Source organism: Centropristis striata, chromosome 12 (assembly GCF_030273125.1).
Source record: "Centropristis striata isolate RG_2023a ecotype Rhode Island chromosome 12, C.striata_1.0, whole genome shotgun sequence".
NCBI lineage: Eukaryota > Metazoa > Chordata > Actinopteri > Perciformes > Serranidae > Centropristis > Centropristis striata.
Window position 1 is genome coordinate 12,611,170 of NC_081528.1, and position 23,532 is coordinate 12,634,701.

The window sequence follows — 23,532 nt, forward strand, 5'->3', positions numbered from 1 at the left end:
CTTGCCAAATGTGAATTTCATTTCAATTAAATTCCTCTTGAAGTAGAGTTGGAGGTTGTTATATTTCATATCATATTAATGTATACACACCTACAGGAACCAGCAGATCGTATCACTTAGTTCCCCAGAAAAGTTATAAGTCCAACAAGTGTGAAAACTGATTCAAACATCAATCACACTCAAAACAATCAGAAAAATGTACTGTTATGTGCGCCAGTCACTGTAAAAGCTGGATTTCAGTCATTTTTTAGAGAATAAAATCATTCCAGCCGCCGAGTGGTTGCAGGGCAGAGTGGCTGCTGGATTAGAAAACCAGACGAATTTCACTAGCATTTGGCTGGCAGCTCCGTGTTAATTTTCCACCTCTGACTACAACAGTTCTATGGAGCAGACACTGAGAAGTTGTCAGTGTTTTAATTTGCATTTGAAATTCATGTGATTGGAATATCAAGCTCCAAGTTATGCTAATGAAGTGGCAGGAAGCGTGTGCAGACACAAACCTTAGCTGATGCTCTCGCAGGTTGGACAAGGCCTCCATCCCGTGGAGATAAGAGTAGACAATCTCCAGGTCCTGAGGAACAGAGGGAAAGTGTTGTTAGACACAGGAGCTTTAGAGCTGCGACAATAACAATGCAAGATATGAGTAAGTGCGTAACTGTTTTGATCCACTCTAACCACTCTTATCAACTTATTTGCAGCCGTCTGCTGGTTTCTTTGCAACATGCAGACGGCTGGTTTCAGTGGAAAAGCTTTGAAAAAACCAATTGTACACTACTTGCTCACCATCAAATGACAGACACACATAATTTGCAAAAACCTGATGAACAGAATGGAGTACTTAGCTGCTGAAGATTGAGATATTTTGCATGTGTAAATAGGCAACTAATTGCTAACAAGTTCACCATATAAAGGGTATAAGGTGATCATACTGCAAGACAATGTTGGTGTTTGCATCTGGTTGAAATGCCGATAAAGCAGCCAAAAAAATCCCACACACATTCTTGCAGGGCTGACCCAAAAAATTACTTTTCCATGGTTTGAAGTAAAGAAAAATAGCATATACTCAAATCTCACTCATATCTCGCCTTTTTGCATGAAAAATGATCATTCAATTATCAGAAATGTCGACTTATTTTCAGTCGATCAACTACCTGCTTAACACTTCTACTAGGGGTATACAATACACTGGTATTGATGGTAGCTGTTAAATTTAAATGATAAAATAGGGCCTTTTGATATCATGTAAATACACATAGGATAATATAGTATAAAATATCCAGCGCCCCTGAAATAATTTCATTAATTTTTCTTTTCAGTTCTCGCTTTGTCTCCCCGCTGTCCACTTCTCCCTGCGAGTGCCTTTGTTTAAGTTGACATTATATTGGTGGCAGATTTACAACATTGTGGATTTTTATTTCATCTGATTGCTTTTTCACTATCCATTACGTGTAATTATGCTTATTTTTACACTTTTGGTGACAGACTTTCTTTTTACCTCTCTACACTTCAGAGACAAAACACACAATAATCGAAAGAAAATAGGAATTTGACCAATAACTCTTCTATAAATACTCCAAAAAAATCACAGCAATAGTGAATTATTTTGGTCACAATAACCGTGTTGTGAAAATCTGTTTTAATGACAGCCCCAAACTCCTACTCAGTCCCAATGAGGAAAACGTGTGTCAAGAAAAAAAACACTCAAACACAGCTGAGTAATTGTTATGTAGCTGCACTGATGCTTAAAATACTGATCGCTCATCTGCAGTGGACAAACTGGCTGCTCTTACATACAACAGAAAACCTTTTACAAAGACAGCGACATTGATTTCTGCGACTGAGCATCAGATTAGAAAGCAATAAAGCACCTCGCAGAGAGAAAAAATAAAGCAACTACACTGCACAACTATAAACTCCCCATTCAATTACTTCATCAAGTGACCCAGTGAGCGACTCTCAGATTGTTTGGCGTGAATCCAAGTCAGAGGTGAAACAAAGTGGCCCTCTCTGAGAGCTGGCAGCCAGTACAGCTACTCCACTGTCTATTGGTATACACTGGGGCTCTGACTCTGTGTGTGTTTGTGTGTGTCGTGGTGCTGGTTGCAGCTACTGGGATGCCTTTGTCGGTGGCAACTGGAGGTAGATGTGGCGACAGCAGAGTGGAGGGACAACAGAGACTCAGTGTTAAGATCACTGCCAGACACACACAAACAGACACATGAAACCGCACAGAATGGCCACCCTGTCTCCGGGTTATGTTTCTGAGAGCAGCAATCATAAGCTTATTGAAAACTTTATGAAATGTTGACCACAAAAGCTGAATAAGACTTTGTTTGTGCTGGTTTGGTCTTCTAATGTCTGTGTAAGAGGAGAACATGCCAGAAGCACATCAGTGTTAGAAGCCTCGCTATGGTTTGTTTAAAGGTATACTATGAAGGATTTTCAAAAAAAGAAAACGATGTATACACTCATGCAAAACAAATCCCTCTCAATCATCTCTTACGACCCCTAGACATGTGTGGTGGTGTCTGTATCTGCAGGGATCCTGGAGTCTGCCTTTGTTTTGTCTTTTATTTTCATTTTGCTCTGTTCGGGATGTTTCCAAGGGTCAGCCTATGGACACAATGCTGCAACATTAGCAGACACTGGTGAAAAAAATGCAAGTATTGTGAGGGGAAATGCCAAGTGGACAAAGCTCGTTCCAAAATATGAGTGAATCTGGACACTGCTTTAACTTTCGCTGAGCTGCGGGGGAGGGGCTAAGTTTCAATGTTGTGTTTACAGCATGGGACAATTCCTGCATAGTATGCCTTTAACATGATTTCAGAAGTAGAATAAATCAATTAAAATGTCTGTAACGTGGCAAAATCTGATATTTTTTGTCCAAAAAATACTCTCTTAATCGATATTCAACATAAGAAGACTTATCATAAAACACTACATGTATAAAATACAAACTGTATTATTTGACGGGTAAGTCAAAGTCCAATAGCAAATATTAATTATATTTTTATACAGATAGCACTACAATGGCTACACGAAACTCAGCTGCACATGACCTTGGATTAACAAAATTAACACCATCCTAACAACCAGCTAGCAAACAATGAACACACAAAGAAAAAGAACACACCCAAAATACTTATTTGCTTAGTGTACAGAGGTTAAATTCAGTGGAAAAACACCACACTGAATAGTTGGAAGAAATTCTCCACCTGTTACAAATAAGCATGTAAATATAATAGTCAACAAACATGTGACACATTACTACAGACTGACTAAACATCCAAACTGTGTTATGAAACCACATGAGTGGGTCTTGGTCCCTTGACGTCAGTATAAACCTCTTTTGTTATTTGGGTTTGGCCTTTATGAAGCGGAGACAGAAAGAAAGTGTCCTTAGGGCTGCCTGGCCCTGTTACATCACACTGTGATATCCTCACTAACCAAATCCTTATGTTGAAAGTGTCTGTGGTCAGTGAAACAGCACAGGAGCTGTGGCTCATCAGAGGCAATGTTCAGACACATGCTGACACCTACTGGGCAACTGAGGAACTGCAGCATGAAACAACTGTAAACATTTTGGATAAATGCCACAGCACAATGACAATTCAAAGGACATGTTTCTGCTAAATGTCAAATGTAAAGTAAAATGTCCAATTTAATAACATAAGAATAAATAATGGATGCAAGCTATAAGTCAGTCAGCAATTCATTGAATATGAAGGTGACCATTTTGGTTAACCGTATGTAGTATGCATTTAGATTTGTGCAGGGGTAGAGCTGAATGATTAATCGATTACAACTATTTCAGTGTTGATTAGTTAATTGACATATTTTAAGGCAAAAATGCCCAAAAAGCGAATATTTGCTGGTTGAGTTGGATAAAACAAGTCATCTTAAAGCATCAAAGTGGATTTTTACCTTTGTCAATTCTGTATTTTATTGCACTTTTTGCACTTTTATGTGAAGCACTTTGGTGCGGCTCAGCCGTCTGTAAATGCGCTATATAAATAAATTTGACTTTGACTTTGACTTTGATTTTTGTGCCGGCAATGGTGAACATTATTCACTTTTCTCTGATATCTTTAGATCAAATGATTCATTGATTCATCAGGAATAAAACTGTCAATGAATTAAACCGGTGAAATTTTTCATTCCTTTAGGGATTTTCAACTATTAACTTCAAGCTCTAAAAAAACATTTTGAACTCACCCTCCTTAAAACTTACTCAAAACCCAAAACTTAATGTAAGTGAAAAGAAAACCATAAACATATACAAAATGTATATACATAAAATGACATAAAGATTAGTTGTCTTTCCATGGATAAGAGAAGAGGGAAGAAGACCCAGATCAACTTTGACTGAAGAAAGAAATTGTCTTCATATAATAATCCAGACAGAAGGTCACCACTAGGTGGCAGCGTTGTAGGTTTCTTTTCCCCTCTCCCACAGTGACATCACTGTGAGTAAAACAGCGCCACTCAAAAGCAGCCTCACAGGGAGAAATATGCAAAACCATCAATTGTGGCTTCAGTCTCAAATATTTCAGATTGACTGTATGGAAAGAATGTAAAGGACCCCATCTTTTCCACTCCCTGGGCCCTACATTTTCCGGTCTGATTTTCTTTCTTTTTCTTTTTCTGGCCTCCTTTTGGACGGAGCCAAACACAATCACCACAAAGTGCACAGGGAGAGGATACACAACGGTTTAAGGACAGCCAGGATCATCAAATCACAGCGAAACCTCTGCAATTTCACTGAAGGTTTTGTTGCTTTTTTATGTGATTTATTTCAAACAATCCAACAGTTTAAAAAAAAACAAAAGACCAACAAGGATTTTAATTATTCTCACAGCTGATTTTCATGCTTTTGCGTCTCCGTAGTGAGATCAAAAGCAGAGGCTGTTTGATCTACGCTTTCAACATCACTTAGCCCACTTCATGTTCATTCACATCTTTAGCTGAAAGGAGGACAAACCGTCTGCCATAGAACAGAAACAGGAAGGAGATCAGACTAAGTGTAGTGGGTAGCTGAAACTAGGACATGCTGATGAAGGCTACATCCAGCCAAAATGCTGCTCATTATGTGTGCTGAATAAAAACAAAGCTTGTTCATTTAAAAGAAAAAAATGCTGGCTTTTGGGGGGTAGCTCAAACTCCCAGGCTACACCAGTAACACCACCTAATCCCTCCTCCTTCCTTCTCCACACTAATCCTTCCAGGAACACAGGTGGCCCCCACTGAAGGAAAAACATACCAAGATGCTGTTCTTGATAAAACCTCTTGGACACTTCAAAGCTGTTTGTGCAAAACTACGAATGACATTCCTGGCATACCGGTTTGACACTGTCAATCTTTGTAAGCTTCCCCAGTTATTTCCTTGATGCAACACAGATATGTCATCACTTTACACCTTCATTTGTGAGACAGATGGTAGCAGTGCAATGCAGCCAAACAAGTGGAGGCATTTCCTCTCCTGGATACAAATTAAACAATAGCAGGCCTTGTCGTCTCTGTTTGGGGCTCGGAAATACACACACACACACACACACACACACACACTGACTAAGACGTTTTCCACCCATTATGTTCGGACCCAGAGGGAGACGGTGCCGTGTTGGGCCTGGTGCCAGCTTGTTGAGTGGCAAAGCATTCAGTGGGCAAAGGGAGGTCAAGGAAGTTGTGATGTTTTTTCCTGTATTGTGTTCATTGATACTTACAAGAAAACAGAGGAGCCTAAGGTTGCAGTGAAAACAAAAACAGTTTCACATGAAATGACATCAGATTAAAAGGAAAAGATCAGTGACCAGAAGTGATAAGAAGGTGTATGTTTTGCCAACTTTTTGACATGAGGTGACAAAAGGAAACAGAATTTCTTAAAGGATTTTAAAATGTTTAAAACTGCCCCTGGTAACAGAGAGGCTGACATTTAGGATTAGTTTGACATTCTAAATAGGGCTGCAGCGAACAATTGTTTCCTTAATCGTTTAATCTGCCAAATAGATGCCTGATAAATCAACTCCTATTTCTCGGAAGCCACTGTAAGGTCTGCAATTTGTTTATTTTTTATGAGTAGTAGTCTAAAACCTTAAGATATTTAATTTTTTGCCATATATAACAGCACAGTCACATTTCGTGTTTCACATTTTTACTTGACTGAACGACTCAAATGATCAAATTAAATCATAAAAAAACAACTAAAGACTTCAACTTCAACTTTGATCAACCGTGACCTGGACACCAGAATATCTTGTGTATAGTTGCTGCCTGATATAGGTCTACCTCTAACATGTGGGTGCTTAAAGTTTATATGGCAGTTTGAGCCAAGTAGAGTAATAAATGTACGTCACCGAAAGTTTAGAAATGGACAGCATAAGATTGAAATAGGTGCTGCACAAAATGTTCCTGAGTGCCATGATTTGTCCGCACGTTAAGCAGCAATGCTCAAAGATATGGCTTGATAGTAGTGACAACTTTAATTTTACTTGTTTCTTCCACCAAAAACAGAAACATAAAGTTATTCTGCTTACAATAAAATATGCAAAAAGAAAGAATACTCAAAATGATTAATAGATAATGAAAAAGGTCCCCGCCATTGTAATTTTAGTATTAGTTGGGATAAATTCAACAGCCCTGGGTCACCCTAAACTGTGGTTTAAGAAGCGCCTCTGCTTTCCTTATCTCTTAACACCACAGCGTCTGTTTGCCAGATAGGAAGCTTTCCTCTAGTTGGGCCCTTTCACTGTGGCACAAATGGTCAATCCATTTATTCATTTGGCTCTGGCTGAGTGCAGATAGCAGGCCTCTGCATGCATCTATCACCCACTGTAGACAAACATCAAAGAAAAGGGCTGCAACCTTTCACAAACAATGAGACACTGTGGGAGAAATAAACAAAGGACTCTCAGGTAGGGAGGTGAAGGATGTTTCTGATGACCTAAGCAGCCTTTGTCGCAGATACACGATCACATCAGATATCTATATTTCAACACATCCAAGAATCTAGTTTGAATTAACAAGCACCTGTATTGTTATTTCAACAACTATATATTTTATGCATCAATGTCTGCAGTTGTAAACCTGTGGATAGAGTATCAGCACCGTTTTATAGAGCAGTAAGTCATACAGTATAAAAACTGATCTGCTTACGTGCATCAAGGGGCCGATGTAGCACGAGGTTATGTTTTTATATTGTATAGGAATGACCGATTAAGTGTTATAACCCCATAAAACCAGACACAGGATGGCTGCTTCAGAGATGCGCTGCTCTCACTGAGTCACCCAGTGGAGTAAATCAATGCTGCTGTCTCCTTTGTTGTCAACATTTAAATCTCCAGCCGTCTGCATTTGTGCATGCAAGCCCCACGCTTATCAGACTACTGTCGAGGAAAATCCATCCGTGAAGCCCATTAACTGTACATGATTGTTACTTTCTGACTGAGCTGCAAAACATGTTGTACTTTCACCTGAGAAGTCTAGTATTAGTGGAGGAGGGTTTTTTTTGCATAACCATGATACAAAACAGAGAAATGCTGCAAATCTTCACGTTTAAGAAGCTTGAATCAGAAAACATTTGACATTTTTGCTTGATTAAACACCTTAAACATCGAAGTTAAATAGCTGCTGCAGGTTATTTTTATGTTTATGTTATTTTACTGATTAATTGAGTTATTGTTTCACGTTGAGTTGTCATCTATGAATGTGACTATGCAGGGCTATAAATTAAAATCACAGTTTTAATCAAATTTATCTGCAGCCGCAGTGAAATACTACAGTGAACTTTCATTATCTATAAATCTTCAGTCTATAAAAATGTCCGTAAGAAGTGAAAAATGCCTGTCGTGAATCATTTTTCTCTCTTTACTCCGCTTAAAATAAAACCAGAGAGTCTGTGTGCCAACTCTACTGCTATTCTTATTAAGCCAACAGAGAGATGAAGAGAGAGAGTGAGAGAGAAACCAGGGTGGCCACCTACTGTGAGGCATATGTACTTCTGTCGACACTGCCAGGGAACGTGTAAAAAAATTATCTGAATGAGTTTTCAAACTGAGTAACATCTTGCTGGTAAATTGTGAAATTTAGCAAATTGTGTTTCTTCCTTCTGTCCGCAGTGGCGGTCCGAGGAGCAGGACTGTGCCTGATCTTTTTTGGATCCTTCTGAGAGATCTCTCCTGGAGAAAACTCTTCCGGTCTGTAATTAAATGAGAACAGGACAGTGGAACGGGGGAGTGCAAATAATGCAATTAAACATTAAAACTGCATTATTGACTCCTGCAGTTACTAGCTTGCAAAGAGGCTGCTATCAGCAAACAAGCTGCATCTTTCTACCAGTCGGCTCATTACACCATCCCTGTCTAAGATGCTTACGACCTTGATCCCTGGCAGTCAGAGAAGGAATGGCCGTTCTAATCACGGCACTTTGTGCGGGTAGGATTTGTTGTCGTTCTGTTTCAGAAAATAGCTGCGAAAAGCACAAATTAATCCCCTGCGACTTGGGAGCGAGGACGACCTAGTTTTATAACAATTGCTCACTTGTCACTGCAGGGGGAGATTTTCACTCCATACCTTCACCCTCTGAACTTTACTGTGGTCGCTTCAAGGTTGGAATTAAACAATGAGGATGTGGTATGCAGAAACAGCTCATTAGGGTGACATAACCATGACTAAAGGAATCCACTGATCATTCCTGTGTGAACTGCCAATGTGTGGATTACTTTCTCATTCAGTGGTTAGTATAAAGAGAATATAATGCAAAATTTTAAAGCAAATTGCAACATATTTCTGCTTAAACAAATGATAGATCCTTTCATTCGGAAGATATTTATTCTCTAAGTCAGTTATTTTATTCATTTTTGTGCAGCCCACACCACGTCACGATCCAGAACATTCCCTTTGAAGTTTTGACCTTTTCCAGGTTTGCCTGTCTACACCAGCGACCCCTCATTCAGTGATGCGTCGGTATTCCTGGATCCTGTTACCGTGACAGTGGAGGGGCCGTCTTGTGTGTCAGGACGGGGTGAGGCATGCATTCCTCAGATGACACTGGCTAGATAATGTCTCAGAGTCCACACCAACACGCACACACAAGGTCTAAAGAGGCCATCTCTGCCGTGCCCTCCACCCCCTGCTGCTCTCTAACCTATAGAAGGTACTATATGGCATACCAAGTGGGGGAGCCATCTGGGTCAACTACTACAAACGTGCATCTGGGGATCTGCTGAGACGCTACCACTTATAAAAGTCGTTAGGGCTGCAACTAACAATTATTTTTATCATCAACTAATCTGCTCATTATTCTACAGATGTAAGTAACATGTTTGGTCCATACTACATGAGAAATGAAACAAATTGTCATAATAACAATTTCCTAAAGGCAAACTGAACACTTTCAAACCCCAATGATAGTCCGTTTAATATCCAATACAACAAAAGACAGAAATAACATAAGGGACCAATTATCAACTAATGAAAGATGGATGCCTTCTCTCAATATTCCATATATAATTAGTGATTTTAAGACACTGATTTTTTAAGTATTTGCCCCCTAAAAATGACACAAATTGATAAAGTGTGAGCTTAAAGATGAGGACAAAGACATACAAAGTGAATGAACCGCCTCAAAGTATTTTTTTAGAGACTTTCAAATATAAATCATCCCTCAATTGCAGAAAAGTAATAAATTTACTTGCAGTCATGACTTTTTAAGCTAAAGCTAAAGCTTAAACTATTAGTCAGCCAACAGAAAAATAATTCTTTTTGATATTTGATTAATGGGTTAAGTTATTTTCAAGCCAAAACGTCCTCAGTTGTGAGAATCTGATGCTTCGGTCTGTCTTATGTGAAAGTTAATTTGAAAAGTGTTTAGTTTAGAGGTGTTGGCTGGACGAAACAAGCCATCTGAAGAGGTCACTTTGGGATTTAGAAAACTGCAAGGGTCACTATTTTCTGACATTTCATAGGTCAAGACATTAATCAAAAGATGAAACCATATGGAACAAATATTTACCTGACGGCACATCAAAGAACACTGTCCCAGAGGTCTTAACAGGGTTCTTTATTTAAACAGCTAAATGTCATTTCCATTGAAAAACAACCACAAAGGCGGAATCCTCCACACTGGACTTTAATGCAGCTTTGCATAAAATGAAATGTCAGTGTCATCACTGTCTGGCTGTCTAATAAAGAGCATATGGCAGCATGAGTGACTGAATAACAATTTAAAGTGAGTGTTGGAGCATAATGAAGTGGACAGAGCTGCTGTACAGGGAGGTAAACAGCCTGTAGCCGTATAACGAGGTAAACAGACCACTGGGAGTCAGACAGCCAGTGTTGAAGGTTGCAAGGTCATGTTGCCTACGGTGCAGTATGCGCTAATGGCAATATATTGCATTATATTGTCACTTCAGCAGAAACGCCGCAGCGTGTCTGTATCACTGTGCCAAGTGGGACTGAGGAGGACCGCCCCCCTGAAGCAGACAAAACCGCAGCGATGGCAGTTTATTCCAAATGTGCACAACATTCATCACACACCTCGGGGGGCAGCAGTATGATGTTCCACTGGGTGCCACTGTGTGCATGTCTGTCTATGTCTGTGTTAATATGTGTGTGTGCATTCCCTTGTCTTTTGTTTGTACATTCCCCGTGTTAACAGGGTGGCCGGCAGCTGTCCTTGAATCTCTATTGACAGAGAGTGTGGGATCTGTTGGGTATTTTTATCCATTAGCCTGTGTGAGAGAGCAGGTGGAGGCTTTGTGGGCTACAACAAGGTCACACAGTGACGAGAGCCGCTACTCCGCTATCTGTGGCTCTGGTCGAGGTCTGAGCGACCGTTTTACAAAGACACAGCATGTGATGAGAGAAAAAGCCTCCACTGGCTCATTTCTAAAACACTGCATTCATTCCTGGGAAACAAGCACATGAACTTGAGCTAATCCTTCAAAAAGAACTATGAATGTCACCAAACTTGTAATTATTTATATAATACCTTGATTTTGATCTGTTTCTAGAATGACAGCATGAAGTAACACTTTACAAATTGCTGATTAAAAGGAACAAAAGTCCTTCGTGTTTTGCCGATACGTTAAACCGTGTGCCACCTGAATGAAGTTGGCACATACTACACAAAGCTAATTAGCAGTCTTATTAACATTAAGCACTTGGTGTTAACTCAACAGGTTAAGCTAGCAGAGCACATGGCGCTCTCTCCTTCGTCCTCTCCATCTCGGATGCTGAATTAAGTGCTGCAAAAACAATCAAGCTTCCACTGCCACCTGTTAAGAAGAACATAGGACTCTTCTTTGTCTACGTTAAGGCGTCTAATACATCCCGCCATCCTCCACTTTCACTTCTACACTTCACTAGATGGAATTTATTGTGGGAATTACACCTCTGAATGATGGTTGGTGACTGAAGTGGCCGGTGGAGCAGAACAACTCCGCAGTCACAGACAAAATTTAAAAGCACTCGGGAGCTGCTGTTTATTTCCCACCGTGGTCAGGCAGCTGGTGGACATGGTGGCTGGCTGGAACAGGACTCAGGGAGGCATGTGAATGAGCTTAACAGCACCTACTTGAGCTGCCTGGCAGTATAAAACCCTCAAGAACTAAAATACACCCGGCACTCTTGAGGCATGCAAATTAGACGCAGGCTAGACTGAACAAGTAGTAGCGGCAGATAGTGAGTTTTATTGCACATTTTTTGGAAGAATTGTGCAGCAATTCATAAAAATGTTCTTTTAAAAAAAGGTCTGCATGCAAATTTGTCTTAGCAGGAAGGTTAAGTGACCTCTCCCTCCCATCTGCTCTGATGAGTGCTGCAGCCAGCTGACACAGATGCTGGTTTGGAAGTGCATGCATGTGTGTCTGCAGCCCAGCACTTCAGAAAATAGAATTGTGCAACCAAACCGCCAGCAACCTTGTCTAAAGATAAAGATCATGTTATATAAAGAGTCAGCTTGAGTATCATTGTGGCATGTCGAAATATATCTCACAATGTTAAGAAAGTGTGAGAATAATTTACTACTGCAGCTTACTATCTCACTCTGATGGTAGTGTGATAATAAACCAGCACATGCTTTAAAAAAACAACCCTTTCAGGTGTTAGTTTTATTATCCATTTGCTGCACTATGACCCCCAGCCTTGGCTCCGATATGATACAGATATGTTCTATGAGTGATAATGTTAAGAAACATGGAAAGGCCTTTTTATTTCCACAGAATAACAAAAATACTGGAGTTAAATTCTGCACCTGAGAAGCAGAGCTGCTCTGAGATACAGAGGAAATAATTTATGAGAACGAGGAGCTAAGGTGCTTGTGTTCAGCATTAAGGAAGGGCTGCATTGCTTTTAGTACATGTACAGAACATCTTAATAATTCCCCTAATATCAGCAAGATTTATACAAAGAACTGCACAAAGTGAAAAGGGTAATTTCTTGCTTTGAGCATGTGTACTTATTACTGATTCAGAATCTGCAGTAAACACTGTAAGGATGCTGCAGTGTTGTCCTTGAGGGTAAAACAAGCAAAGTTGTCCTATAAGTAACTTTCCTGCATCCGTACTGTGCCATTATCATATCATCCACACAGTGTTAGTCGAGTCACACTGATACAGGATCTCACAGCGATCTAATTAGCACTGAATGATGTTTGCTGACTCGGTCACACCCGGTAATACCAGAGTGCTGTCACACAGGGCAAGAAGTCAGAGCTATCAACAGCATCACACGAATAAATTAAAAGGGATTAGACTGAAAGTGTGTTTTGTGGAAAATTACAGGTCAGACCTGTCAAACCTGCTCAGATGCACCTGGTCTTAATTGCGCCATTGTTATTTAAAAGTGTTTGGACTTAAAAAATTAACAGTTACACCAAGTGTATATCCAACTCTATCTCTTATTTCACAAAGTAACACAGGTTTGTGCCACTTTTTAATCCTATAATAACTTGTTCTGGCCACCTACTGAGCTGCAGCAATATCATTCAATTGGGTTCATATTTCTAACCACCTGATATACCTGACCACTAATTATTTTCTTTTAGCTTTGGTTCTCGTTGATTCCTAAGTGAAACAACCAGCTTTTAGCCAACAAATGCTCCATTGTGTTCATCACCTAGTCTTTGTTTGAGCAGGTAGTTTACGGTTTTAGAAAAAAACAGCCGTTCTGCAGACCAAAATGACACCATGAGAGAGGTGAGAGTGAACCAGTAAAGAACCTGCTATTTCAAGCTGCTGCCTACCAATTAATATGCTGTCAAGATTACCTCTAAAGCTTTTAGCACAGTCTGTTCTTGGCCTTGATACCAGTGATATCCTTCATCCATCTGGGCTGAACACAAGCCACAATTTTACACCAAAATCAGGACGATTATTGTACAGACTCAATAAAAGCAAACAACCTCCAGTCTGCAGCCTCTCGACACAGTCTGTGACCACAGTGTTGCACCATGACAACCACTGCTCTGACCACAGCCTCATTCAGAGCCAACCACTGTACCCAACTATAAACACAGCCTCAGCACATGTACTGCATCCACAGCACAATTAATACTAATAAATCCTGTGTTGGAATCTTTAGGAAGCGAAGCAATAACGCAGTTACAAAAGACCACACATTTTGTAAAAGTACATGCTTTCCTCCAGTATGCAAAGCTGCAAAAACTGTCGATTAGTCAACTGATAGAAATCTACAACTGTAATCATTCATCACCTTATCATGACGGTCTAGCAAAAAGCCCAAACATTTAAGGTTGAGGTTCCCAAAGATGAGGTTTTGCATTTTTTCCTCATCATTAGATTATAGTTAAATATTTTGGGGATTTGGGACTATTCCACTATTGCTGTTAGGAATATTTAAACTATTTTCTGATGTTTTATAAACCAAATGATAAATAAACATTAACTAAATAAATTAAAATATACAGTAATTTATTGACAGTTATGGTCCTAATGGAATGTGTGTCAGAGCCAGGCAAGTTTATTTATTGGAGGACCATATAACCATATATAAATATGTTATCAACAACAGCTCAATGTGGATTCACCGTTGAACTCGTTGACAAATACTGGACACAAAGAGATCCCTCAGCTCTGTCACTGAACCTCATCGTAGCAGGGCCGTACCCGGGAACAAAGCCAACTGTCCGGCCAAATGAAACCCGCTCCATCTCGCTCAAACAAAGGCCTCAAAGAGGTGCAGCGCAATCATCACAAAGTTACGCAACATCATATAAAGATCAATTCATGGGAGCTCAAAGCAAAAACAAGGGTAAAGAAAAGGGTAGGGTGGATAAAATGGGATGGGGATGTGCTTTCATCTTCCCAGGGCAAACGGCTTGCTTGGTGGCCTAAATGATCCTAAAATGCATGGTTCCAGCTTCCCCCCTTTCTTCTGTCCAATTAACTTGACACAAATAGAAGCCAAAGGGTGGAGGAGAGTTACTAATGAAATCCCCCAGAGTTCCACAATGGGAGAAAAATAACACTGATTCCCAACTCCTGAGTTCAATATTTTGCTGTGACTGCATCCATTTGGTCTGATTTCCCAACTGCAGAGCCATTAATCCCATTAAAATATTTATGAAATTCAATAATCAATCTTTTAAATCTCTGCTGCTTTCTCCTATGGCCTTCTGCATTAAGTAATTCCAGCATTGCAATGCTACTCCGGCTGCTGGTTGCTAGGGAACAACCAGAGAAACTCTTTCAATACGAGAACTGCTTTCACACAAGCCAGGTTTCTCTTTTAGGGCCTCAAGGCCACTAACACTCCTTGGTCATCACACGGACGATAGTTAGTTTGTTGGTAAGAAATATCATGTTAAATCTCCATTGCTGTTTTCTATAGGAGCATGACTTGTTTTGTGGAAGCATAAAAAAAGGTTGTGTTCTAAATGGTATCACTGTAAAGCAACACTCATGAAGAGAGAGGACATTCAGATAGTGTTAATAGATGGTCTCTTCACTCAAATATACCATTTGTGTACTTTCCTTGTTTACATTTGTTACATTTAGTTAAATAAGACGTTTTTGGGGTGTTTTCCTCTTATAGTGGAAACTGGTTTTGTTCCATCAGTTTAATCTAAACACCTGGATTGTGCACTAGAGCGTAAACATATACTTTATACTGTTGATACTCTTATTGTAATTATGATCCTTTTCTATATACTGCTCTATAAAATTAATCAAGACGTTAGACTGTAACTTGAAGGATGTAAAGAGCATATATGAACCTATATTTAAACCAAATATTGGAAAATATCCAACCTTTACAATACAGTCATACTTGCATACACAAGTACCTGGAAGTGTCACATGGTACCAAAAAGAAATGGTGCCAGATTTAACAGACCAAGGAGACTGGAGCTCAAAACAAATCAACCTAAACCTACAAGAGACATATTTTGCCCCATGAAAACATGTGCTACATTAAATTGAATATAAAAATATTACTTAAATAAATATGACTTTCTGTTTTTAATTTGGCAATCGGGCGCACTAAATTCCTAAATCAAATTCAAGCACAGCCTTGGCAGAGCCAATGGTCTCATGTTTGGAGTGTTTCCAAAGGGTCTCTGGGCTGCAGGACTATCGGCACATGAACAGCATGTTCCCTCTGAGCTGGGAGCGAGCCAGCATCGTTGCCTTTGTTGGTATCTAGACGACATTGTCATCTATGCTCTTTCATGGTTTGTTGTGACAATGGAGCGGGGTCTAGCGCCTGCCTGTGTAAGGTGCGACTCCTCACCTTTTTATCTCAAAGGATGTGATTGTCACACTGGAAACCAATAACAGTGTTGTTTTCAAAAGCAAGTGACATAAAAAACACTTTGGTTAATGTGAGATGATAATGTTTCTGGTGAGCTGCCAGTTGAGGTCACAACAGACAAGAGATAGCAGTGGTGTGAGAGCCACTTAAGCATACAAAGCCAACTATGGCTCCTGCGTGAAAGCCATGTTTAATACATCTAAGTGCAATCTTGAACCATACATCAATGTCGGTTGAGAGGGATTTGTGGTACTGAAGTCTTGCAGTCTTGCTCAGGATTCGAAAGATGCACTAGTCTGTAACTGATCATAGTGTTCTTGTGTTTAGCGTCTGCACCACATCGGTGCGCCCAGTTCACCGAGTCTTGAATGGGAGTTTCCTGTTTACAGAGTTGCCTTATGATCCCACCCAAGGCCTTTCACTTCACTCTGACTAAAATAGGCCTCAGCTCCAGACGGACGGGGATTTCGGGCGATATCCTGAGGATGTTTTACAAAAGAAACATGGCGAACCATTGTGATCTTTAAGGGACTTGTCACAAGTTAAGGTTTTCCCTTTCCTTGGCATAACTTAAGCTAGTGAAAGGAAAAACACTGCATATGTTTTTCTCCAATCTCATTTTATTACGATCTTATTTTGTTGATTTTTATCTAGTTTAATGGACTTATTGTTTGAGTTTTGTGCTGTTGCTTTTGGGTATTTTAAATTTTCAGATAAATAAACCATTTTTAACCATTTGATTTTCCTAAAAAATATATGATCACAAAGTTGTGCCATTTTGCTAAGCCCATGAGAAGTTCTTTCACTAAACCCATGTGTGAGCAAGGATTAAAAAATACCTTTAAATGATCTAATGTATGGAATCAATTTATTCAATTAATTTTATTTATCTGTCCTTATAAAAACTGTTGGCTCTCTTATTTGCATTATGAACCATTTCAATATACTGTTCTATAAAATTAAGCTAGCTGTTAGACTGCAACTACTGGGCTACTGGGATATAATGCAAGTCTTTGTTTAAGTCTGATTGGCATAAGTACAACTGCAGTTGGTACAATTTAGCTAGAATAGCTATTCCCAGTGCGGCGACAAAATAATTGGTGTGATTTTAACTGTTTTTGACAAGCAGAAGCTGGTTGTAACAGGGAGTCATTGTGTCGGGTTCGCACCACGCTTACTGTTGGATTCAAAGCACCCGAGCCTATAGGGAAGCATGCATGAATGGCCGGCATCTTTCCCTCCAATTATAGTCAAATACAGTCTCCATTTAGCCCAGTTATAACACAACCACAGGCAGTCAGGACTGCACAGGTGGGCAGAGCAGTAAAAGCAAAGTCACATGAGAGTGCTGTCCCAATGTGAGTCACATATTTCATGTGACTTAGTTTACAGTGCAAAGTTAAATATGAACAAGAACATGGCACAGTGGACATTGTAACTGTCGAAATTTGTATAAACAATCACATGAATCGATCATGGTTGTCAGTTGTGTTGAGATCACTTGTGATTTTCCACAAATGACTGACATCTGTGACAAACCATTATCTTTCTCAAAAAATATGTATCAGGAACAGAAAAATCGTCACACTGACTGTATGTTTTACAGTCTGCAATAGGAAATATTTATTTCTACCTCCAACAGAAAACTGACTTTTTTCCTGGCATATGGAAGATATGATAAAGATAAAGATATGAGGAAATTTAATTTGAGTAATTCTTGATGCATCAAAAATGTGACTTTTACAAACAAAGAAGGTACAATTGATTGATGTTAAATTGGAAAACTAAGTATAAGCCATTTAAACATTTCTCAAAAAATACCCCAGTGAAATATTGTAAATCATGTCAAGAATGTGTGAATTTAGGATTTTTTGTCAGTTACAATGGACTGTTTTCCACTGACACTACACAGCATATGCAGATTTTGAGTGGGAGAAATATCTTTCTGGCATCAACCATTATTCGCTGTCCTTGAGTTAAATCGTGCCTCATCATCTTGAGTTTTCACTTCACACATATGCAGCAGTGTCTGACTAATCAGCAGCAATGAGCAACACTGTACAACTATTCACTCCTAACACAGAATTGCATTTACAATATGCATGATGCAATCGCGAAAATGCACTCAAGGGGGCTCAGGTTTTACAGTGAATAAACTTGCAGGAGCATCATGATTCTGTCATTTTGACTGACGGAGCAAGACTCCTTTGTTACTGTGATTGATTTGTGCTCATTGTGCTGTGCTGTACAGTTCAGTCTGAGGTCTTTTCCCTCAGTAATACAGTCTAATGTGCAGCTTTTTCCTGTGAATGTTTGGAACTAACCACATTACTCAATGGCAAACAAATACTGCTATAAGAAGATTGTCCAAGCATTAGCCTCTCATGTGGCATGTTATAAGCCTATTTTTGATACTTGGCCTTTTCTCCATCAAGGCTACATAACACATAAGGAGCTCTGCATATTAATCGTGGCAAGAATGATGAATGAAAAGGGCTTTGCTCTCAGCAGGAACGGTTTGAGTGCAAAGGAAATATAGGGCCATATGGGAAAACGTCTGGCAGCGGATGGCTGTTTGAGGTCAACCGAGGCAAGTGTCAATTAGCCCGGTCAAGGTCCGAGGCGCCGATGAACTCATGCAGATTAATAAATAATGCAGGGTTGTAAACTGACATCACAGCATTTATCTAAGAATTATTGCTCAAATGGTGTGAAAAGAGCATACCACAATGTCACCCGAGTGAAATAAATGTCAGCTGGGCAGAAAGGGGAAGGTTGCATCACTGCAATAAATGTGTTTCCACAAACTTTTCCCAGAGGTAAGATCCTAAAAAATCTGGGCACACACACACAAGCTATCTGGTTTAAGAGTAGGAGAGAGCATCATGATAATCTCAGACTGGCACCCAAGCGGTCTGGATGGTAATCGGTGGTTTAGTTCAGGCAAGCTAAGATAATTATCCCCTTCTTCCCAAAAGCAGGAAGCAGGGAGAAACTGTCAAACATTCCAGTGAGAATCAGATTACGTTGAGGCCTTCGGTAATAAACGGACATTTTCCCTGATGGGCAACGTAGGGACGGAGTGCTGCAGAGTTGGAAACGTGACCAGCCACAGGTTAGACAAACCCTCAGGGACCAATTACAAAGATAAGGTTTCAACAAGACAGATATTGTACACCAATCTGCTCCACCGTGTGCAGGAAGTGGAACAACAGAATTCCTAATCACTGATTTATAAATGGGGAAAACAATGTTACAGAGGGCTATTTTTCGCTTTTTCCTCTCTTTTTAGGCTGTCCAACAAGCCACATGTTCCCACTGGCAGAACTCAAGGACTGCTGCAGCAGCAGTTTTCACTTCTGACAACTGCATCCATTAGCAAAGACAGCTGTTTTTGCTCAACCTCTTGTTGTAATGAATCACCTCCTTTAGCTCACACAAGGCAAGTAATCACCTGCCTACCACCACCACAGCTGTTAATAAACCACAGTTTGCATGAGGCATGACAGGCCACATTAAGATCAAAGGGTCAATCAGCAAACAGTGTTATGGCTCAACATTACAGCTTGACATAGACAAAAAGGTCTTTACTAAAAAACTTAAAATCAGCACCGGGGTCAAAGATGTCTTCGACTGAAAATGTTAGCACAAAAGCTTTACCTTATCTTCCATCATCCCACACTTTCACTTTACACACCAGCCCTCCTCTGCTCTGTAGTGTATGTTTGTTTACACTGGAAGTGGGAGGATTTCCTTTGCATACAGACACACAATTGTCTGGTGGTAGGAGATTAAATGTATTACTTCAATCTGAATGGCTTTGAGTATGGCACTTACCCAATGTATACGTGATAGAGCATTAGTTAAGAGAAAGGAAAGCAGGATGCAGATGAAAAACACACGCCTGAGCAACACTGTAAAATCTGCAAGTAGATTAAAATCCTTAAAGGATGGGTAGATTGGGAGCATTGGCAGGAACATATGTAGATGGATACATGTGCAGGGAAAGACTCCAGGGCTACAAGGCTAGCAGTGCCATGCTGATTAATATGTGAAAGCTTTAACTTAAGCAGGTGAGCAACCACCGGAGGCATAGTGTTAATGGAGCTGGCTCTATAGTGGCTGCAATTGGACAGATACATAGAACCATAATACTAATGAACCTGGCTGTGGTTCCACAGCCGAGTAGTAGGATAAAGATATAAGGTTCCAATGACATTGTTTTACTGATGAAAAATAACACTTGTGATAGTAAACAGGCCTGCACAATGTGTCTAATTAAACAGAAAATGCTTTACCAACAACACACGCTACACAAAACCTAAGCCTTATTTCTTCCGCTTTCCTCCAAAGTGTTAAAGACTGAAAAAAAAAAATGTTGTAAAAGCTGTAAGTATGTTTGGCCCAACTCATGAATTAATCTCCAAATTAAAAATCACCAAATACAATAGCATTATAATTTTGTTTATAAGCAGCTCTTACAAAAACGTTGCCCTAATCATGACCCTGTTCATGCAACAGCAACCATCTCTCACCGCCATTGTTACAAATACTGTAAACAAGTATTAGCTGCATGGTGAACCCATATACTGGGATTTAGAGATCTCTAATCACACAAATTAATCAGCTCTCCATCTGATCCACTTCATGTCTGAGCAGTTCACCAAGAGGGAGGATTACACAGCAGATTATACACCAGAGTGAGCTTGTGCTGCGTGGGACCGCAGCTAAAAAGCAAATTCACTCAATTAAGTCTGGTAGTTGTTTACATGAATGCTATTACAACCATTACAGGTTGTTTTTTTAAAGCCTAAAACTGAACTTTAAAGAAGCATAAAAATGTTTCACTTATGCTAACACTGTTATCTGTAATGTGTCACTTTTTCCAAATGCCGAAATTTTCAAAATCTCATTTAGGAATGAAGCTCTTAATGACAGCCACAGCAAGTAGCGTAATTCTATAGGAGTCGCGTAAATATTGTACGTCAGAATGGTTTATTCTCTAAGCTCTCCAAGCAGCCAAGTGGGTCTCGGTCTAAGTTATGTAAAGATTGTGGTCGCTCAGTGGCATGAGGTCTATTGCCTTCTGCTGTGAAGGCCAATGGAATTTCTGGAGCCTTGACTGCAGAGCTGTTTTTCTTTGCTTTAAAAATATCTAAAAGAATGCGAACATAAGGAACTAAAACATGCCTTTGACGTTATAATGTGTGTGCAACGAATGTACAGTGTGACCCTGAAGGCAACATCCTGGTGCATCTGATAAGATAAAAGGCTGGGGTTGATGCAACCCCCAGGGCTGCAAACAATGAGGGAAATTTCCATCAAATGCTGCACTAAAAGTTTAAACGGCAGCTCGCTGTACACCAATGCATGCAATCTGTCATAACAAAGGGCATTATTTTTGCTTTTTTAAGTTTTAGAAACGTATCGAAACGAGAAAGTACAACCCAATTAATCAAAGAAACCAGAGTATAAATACCATAACCTGGAGTGAGCCCTAAATATGACAGCATTGAAGATCAGAGTATCAAAGCAGCAGCAACAGCAGAAGTCTGCAGAATATGCGACTCAGAAGTCAGCAAGGGGTCTCTCGATAAATGTTTTTTAAAAATTGTGTTACGTTAACTTCCTCTCACCCTCTATTGTTTAAAAAGGAACACTGATATGATTGTGCTGAAGGATATCGTGGATACTTCTGCAAACTTGGCAAAATGAACACTTTTTTTTCACAGGCACCTCCTGAGGAAGTATCCACCTTAAACACTGTCGAAAAAGCTTTTGTTATTCGACAGTGCATTTTTTTTTTATACTCCTCAGAATGCTGCACATGACAAATCATCTTGAGTTACTACTACCACCACAGGCACAATTTAATGGAAAAAATTAATCTTCAGCTGTAGGTTTGGCAGGTTTAGGGACAGTTGCTCAATTACTATTACTACTTACTTACTATTACAATTACTTGCATTTAAGAAAAAATGCAAACATGTTTCTGGTTTCCACGTTTCTTAATTGTGAATGTTTGTTGTTTTCTTTAGTCGTCTATGTTGTCAAACTCGATACCTTTGGGTTTTGTATGTTGCTTGTACAAAACAAGCAATTGCGTAATTTTAATTGGACTTTGCGAGAATGCAATGGGCATTTTCTGACATTAATTAAATTCCTGAAAGATTAATCATTAAAAAGAAGAAAATAATAATTAGTTGCAGCCTTATATTGTGAAACAGCACTTAATGACCCCTAGAAAAAAAGACTGTAAAGCAGACAAAGCTCTAGAGTTTCTCAGTAGTCTCAGCATGCAGTACAGGCACAGATTGCATCTTTGCAGAAGTCCAATGCCATGATAATAACAAGTTTAGAGGGTTTTGTTAGTCAATTGAAACAAACTTTGGCACATGAATCACATCTGAAGCAAAAGGCAGCAAAACACAAGGGAAGACAAAGTAATTTACTTGACACAATCACCCCAGATTGATATCAGGCATTCATAAGGAGTATCTGAGGATGGCGTTTTCAAACTACACCTACACTTCAAGATGCTAATTCAAATATCCACCTACCTTTATCAGTAAAAATATATTAGTGCAACCAACAGAAATACTAATATGAACCGACATTAAAGAACTGCAGCTTGGTTTGTGCTCCACTAGTGTTAAGGAAAAGCTTCATGGGGTGAAAAGCCACAGTGTGTTTAACTTGCTTCAATCTCAGTGGTGCATTGAAACACAAACTACACTAGATTGGTCTTTCATTATTAGATTTTAGGGAGTAACAGGCACACAGGGCTAGACAAACATCCTGGTGATTTCCAGTAAGGAACCGTTTCTGGAATGCAATGAACGTTTCTGGCTTGTAGTCAATCACCATAGCAGACATTTATCTGTACAATTGATCTGCAAAATAACCATAACTGGCCATCTTCCTGCAGTAAAGAGGTTATATGTATGATTCTATTCAACATTTTCATTAGCTGCTCCCTGTACAGTCATAACACTGAAGAATCAATACTTTTTATACCATATTCAATACCTTTTATGGCTCCAGTGACCAGTTGGCAGTGCTATGCTTTATGTCATTACAATATCATGAAAAAACAGCCAATGTGAATTTAAAAGCATGATTTAAATGAGCCAATCAGAAGCCATGCTGGTCTTCTGTGTGGGTATCGTACGTTGGTGCGTTTGTTTTTTTCTTCCCTTCCTGAAATCATCCCCTGTACTTAAACTGGGAGGAATACGTCACTGTGACCGCGGTGTGTGTAACCACATCAGCCTGCACTCAGCCTCCACTTTCAACACAAGAATAACATGTGACATCACTTTACTTCTACAGGGTAGAGCGCTGCGAGCAAAACGCCAAAGCAAGCAGCACCTAAATTTACAGAATGGATGGAACTTCTTTTTTTTTGGGAGAATTAGAAAACCCAGAGTTGCCTGGGAAAATTACACCACAACTCCAGTCGAAAAACTTGCTACTGATGTCCGTCCTACTTCTTGAGCCGGCGATCTGCAAGGTTTTTTTAAAAATAGACGTTCACATGCTTCTGACGCCCTGACAAAAATAGGAATGCAGTCACAAAACACCACCCATTTTCAGGAAAATAAAAACAGCTTTGGAAGGGAGAGGCGCTCCGTCGTCAGGCCATTCTTCCGGCTTAAGTTCAAAAAGCATCCTGACGCTTTTCCTCTTCCTGCTGCTCATACTGGGCAGGATGCTGAGAGACAGGGCAACTTCGTCCTCATCAGTCATTTTACTACCTGCAGC

General features: G+C 39.7%; 1 protein-coding gene across 2 annotated transcripts in view; it reads right to left on the reverse strand.

Moving 5' to 3' along the window:
* The window catches only part of rapgef2b (Rap guanine nucleotide exchange factor 2b), a 119,520-nt gene that overhangs the window by 90,461 nt on the left and 5,527 nt on the right, over positions 1-23,532 (reverse strand). For both annotated transcript variants that reach the window (XM_059345501.1, XM_059345500.1), the window contains exon 2: positions 501-571. In XM_059345501.1, the coding sequence (XP_059201484.1) occupies positions 501-571 (71 nt within the window). The remainder of the gene's footprint in view (positions 1-500; positions 572-23,532) is intronic.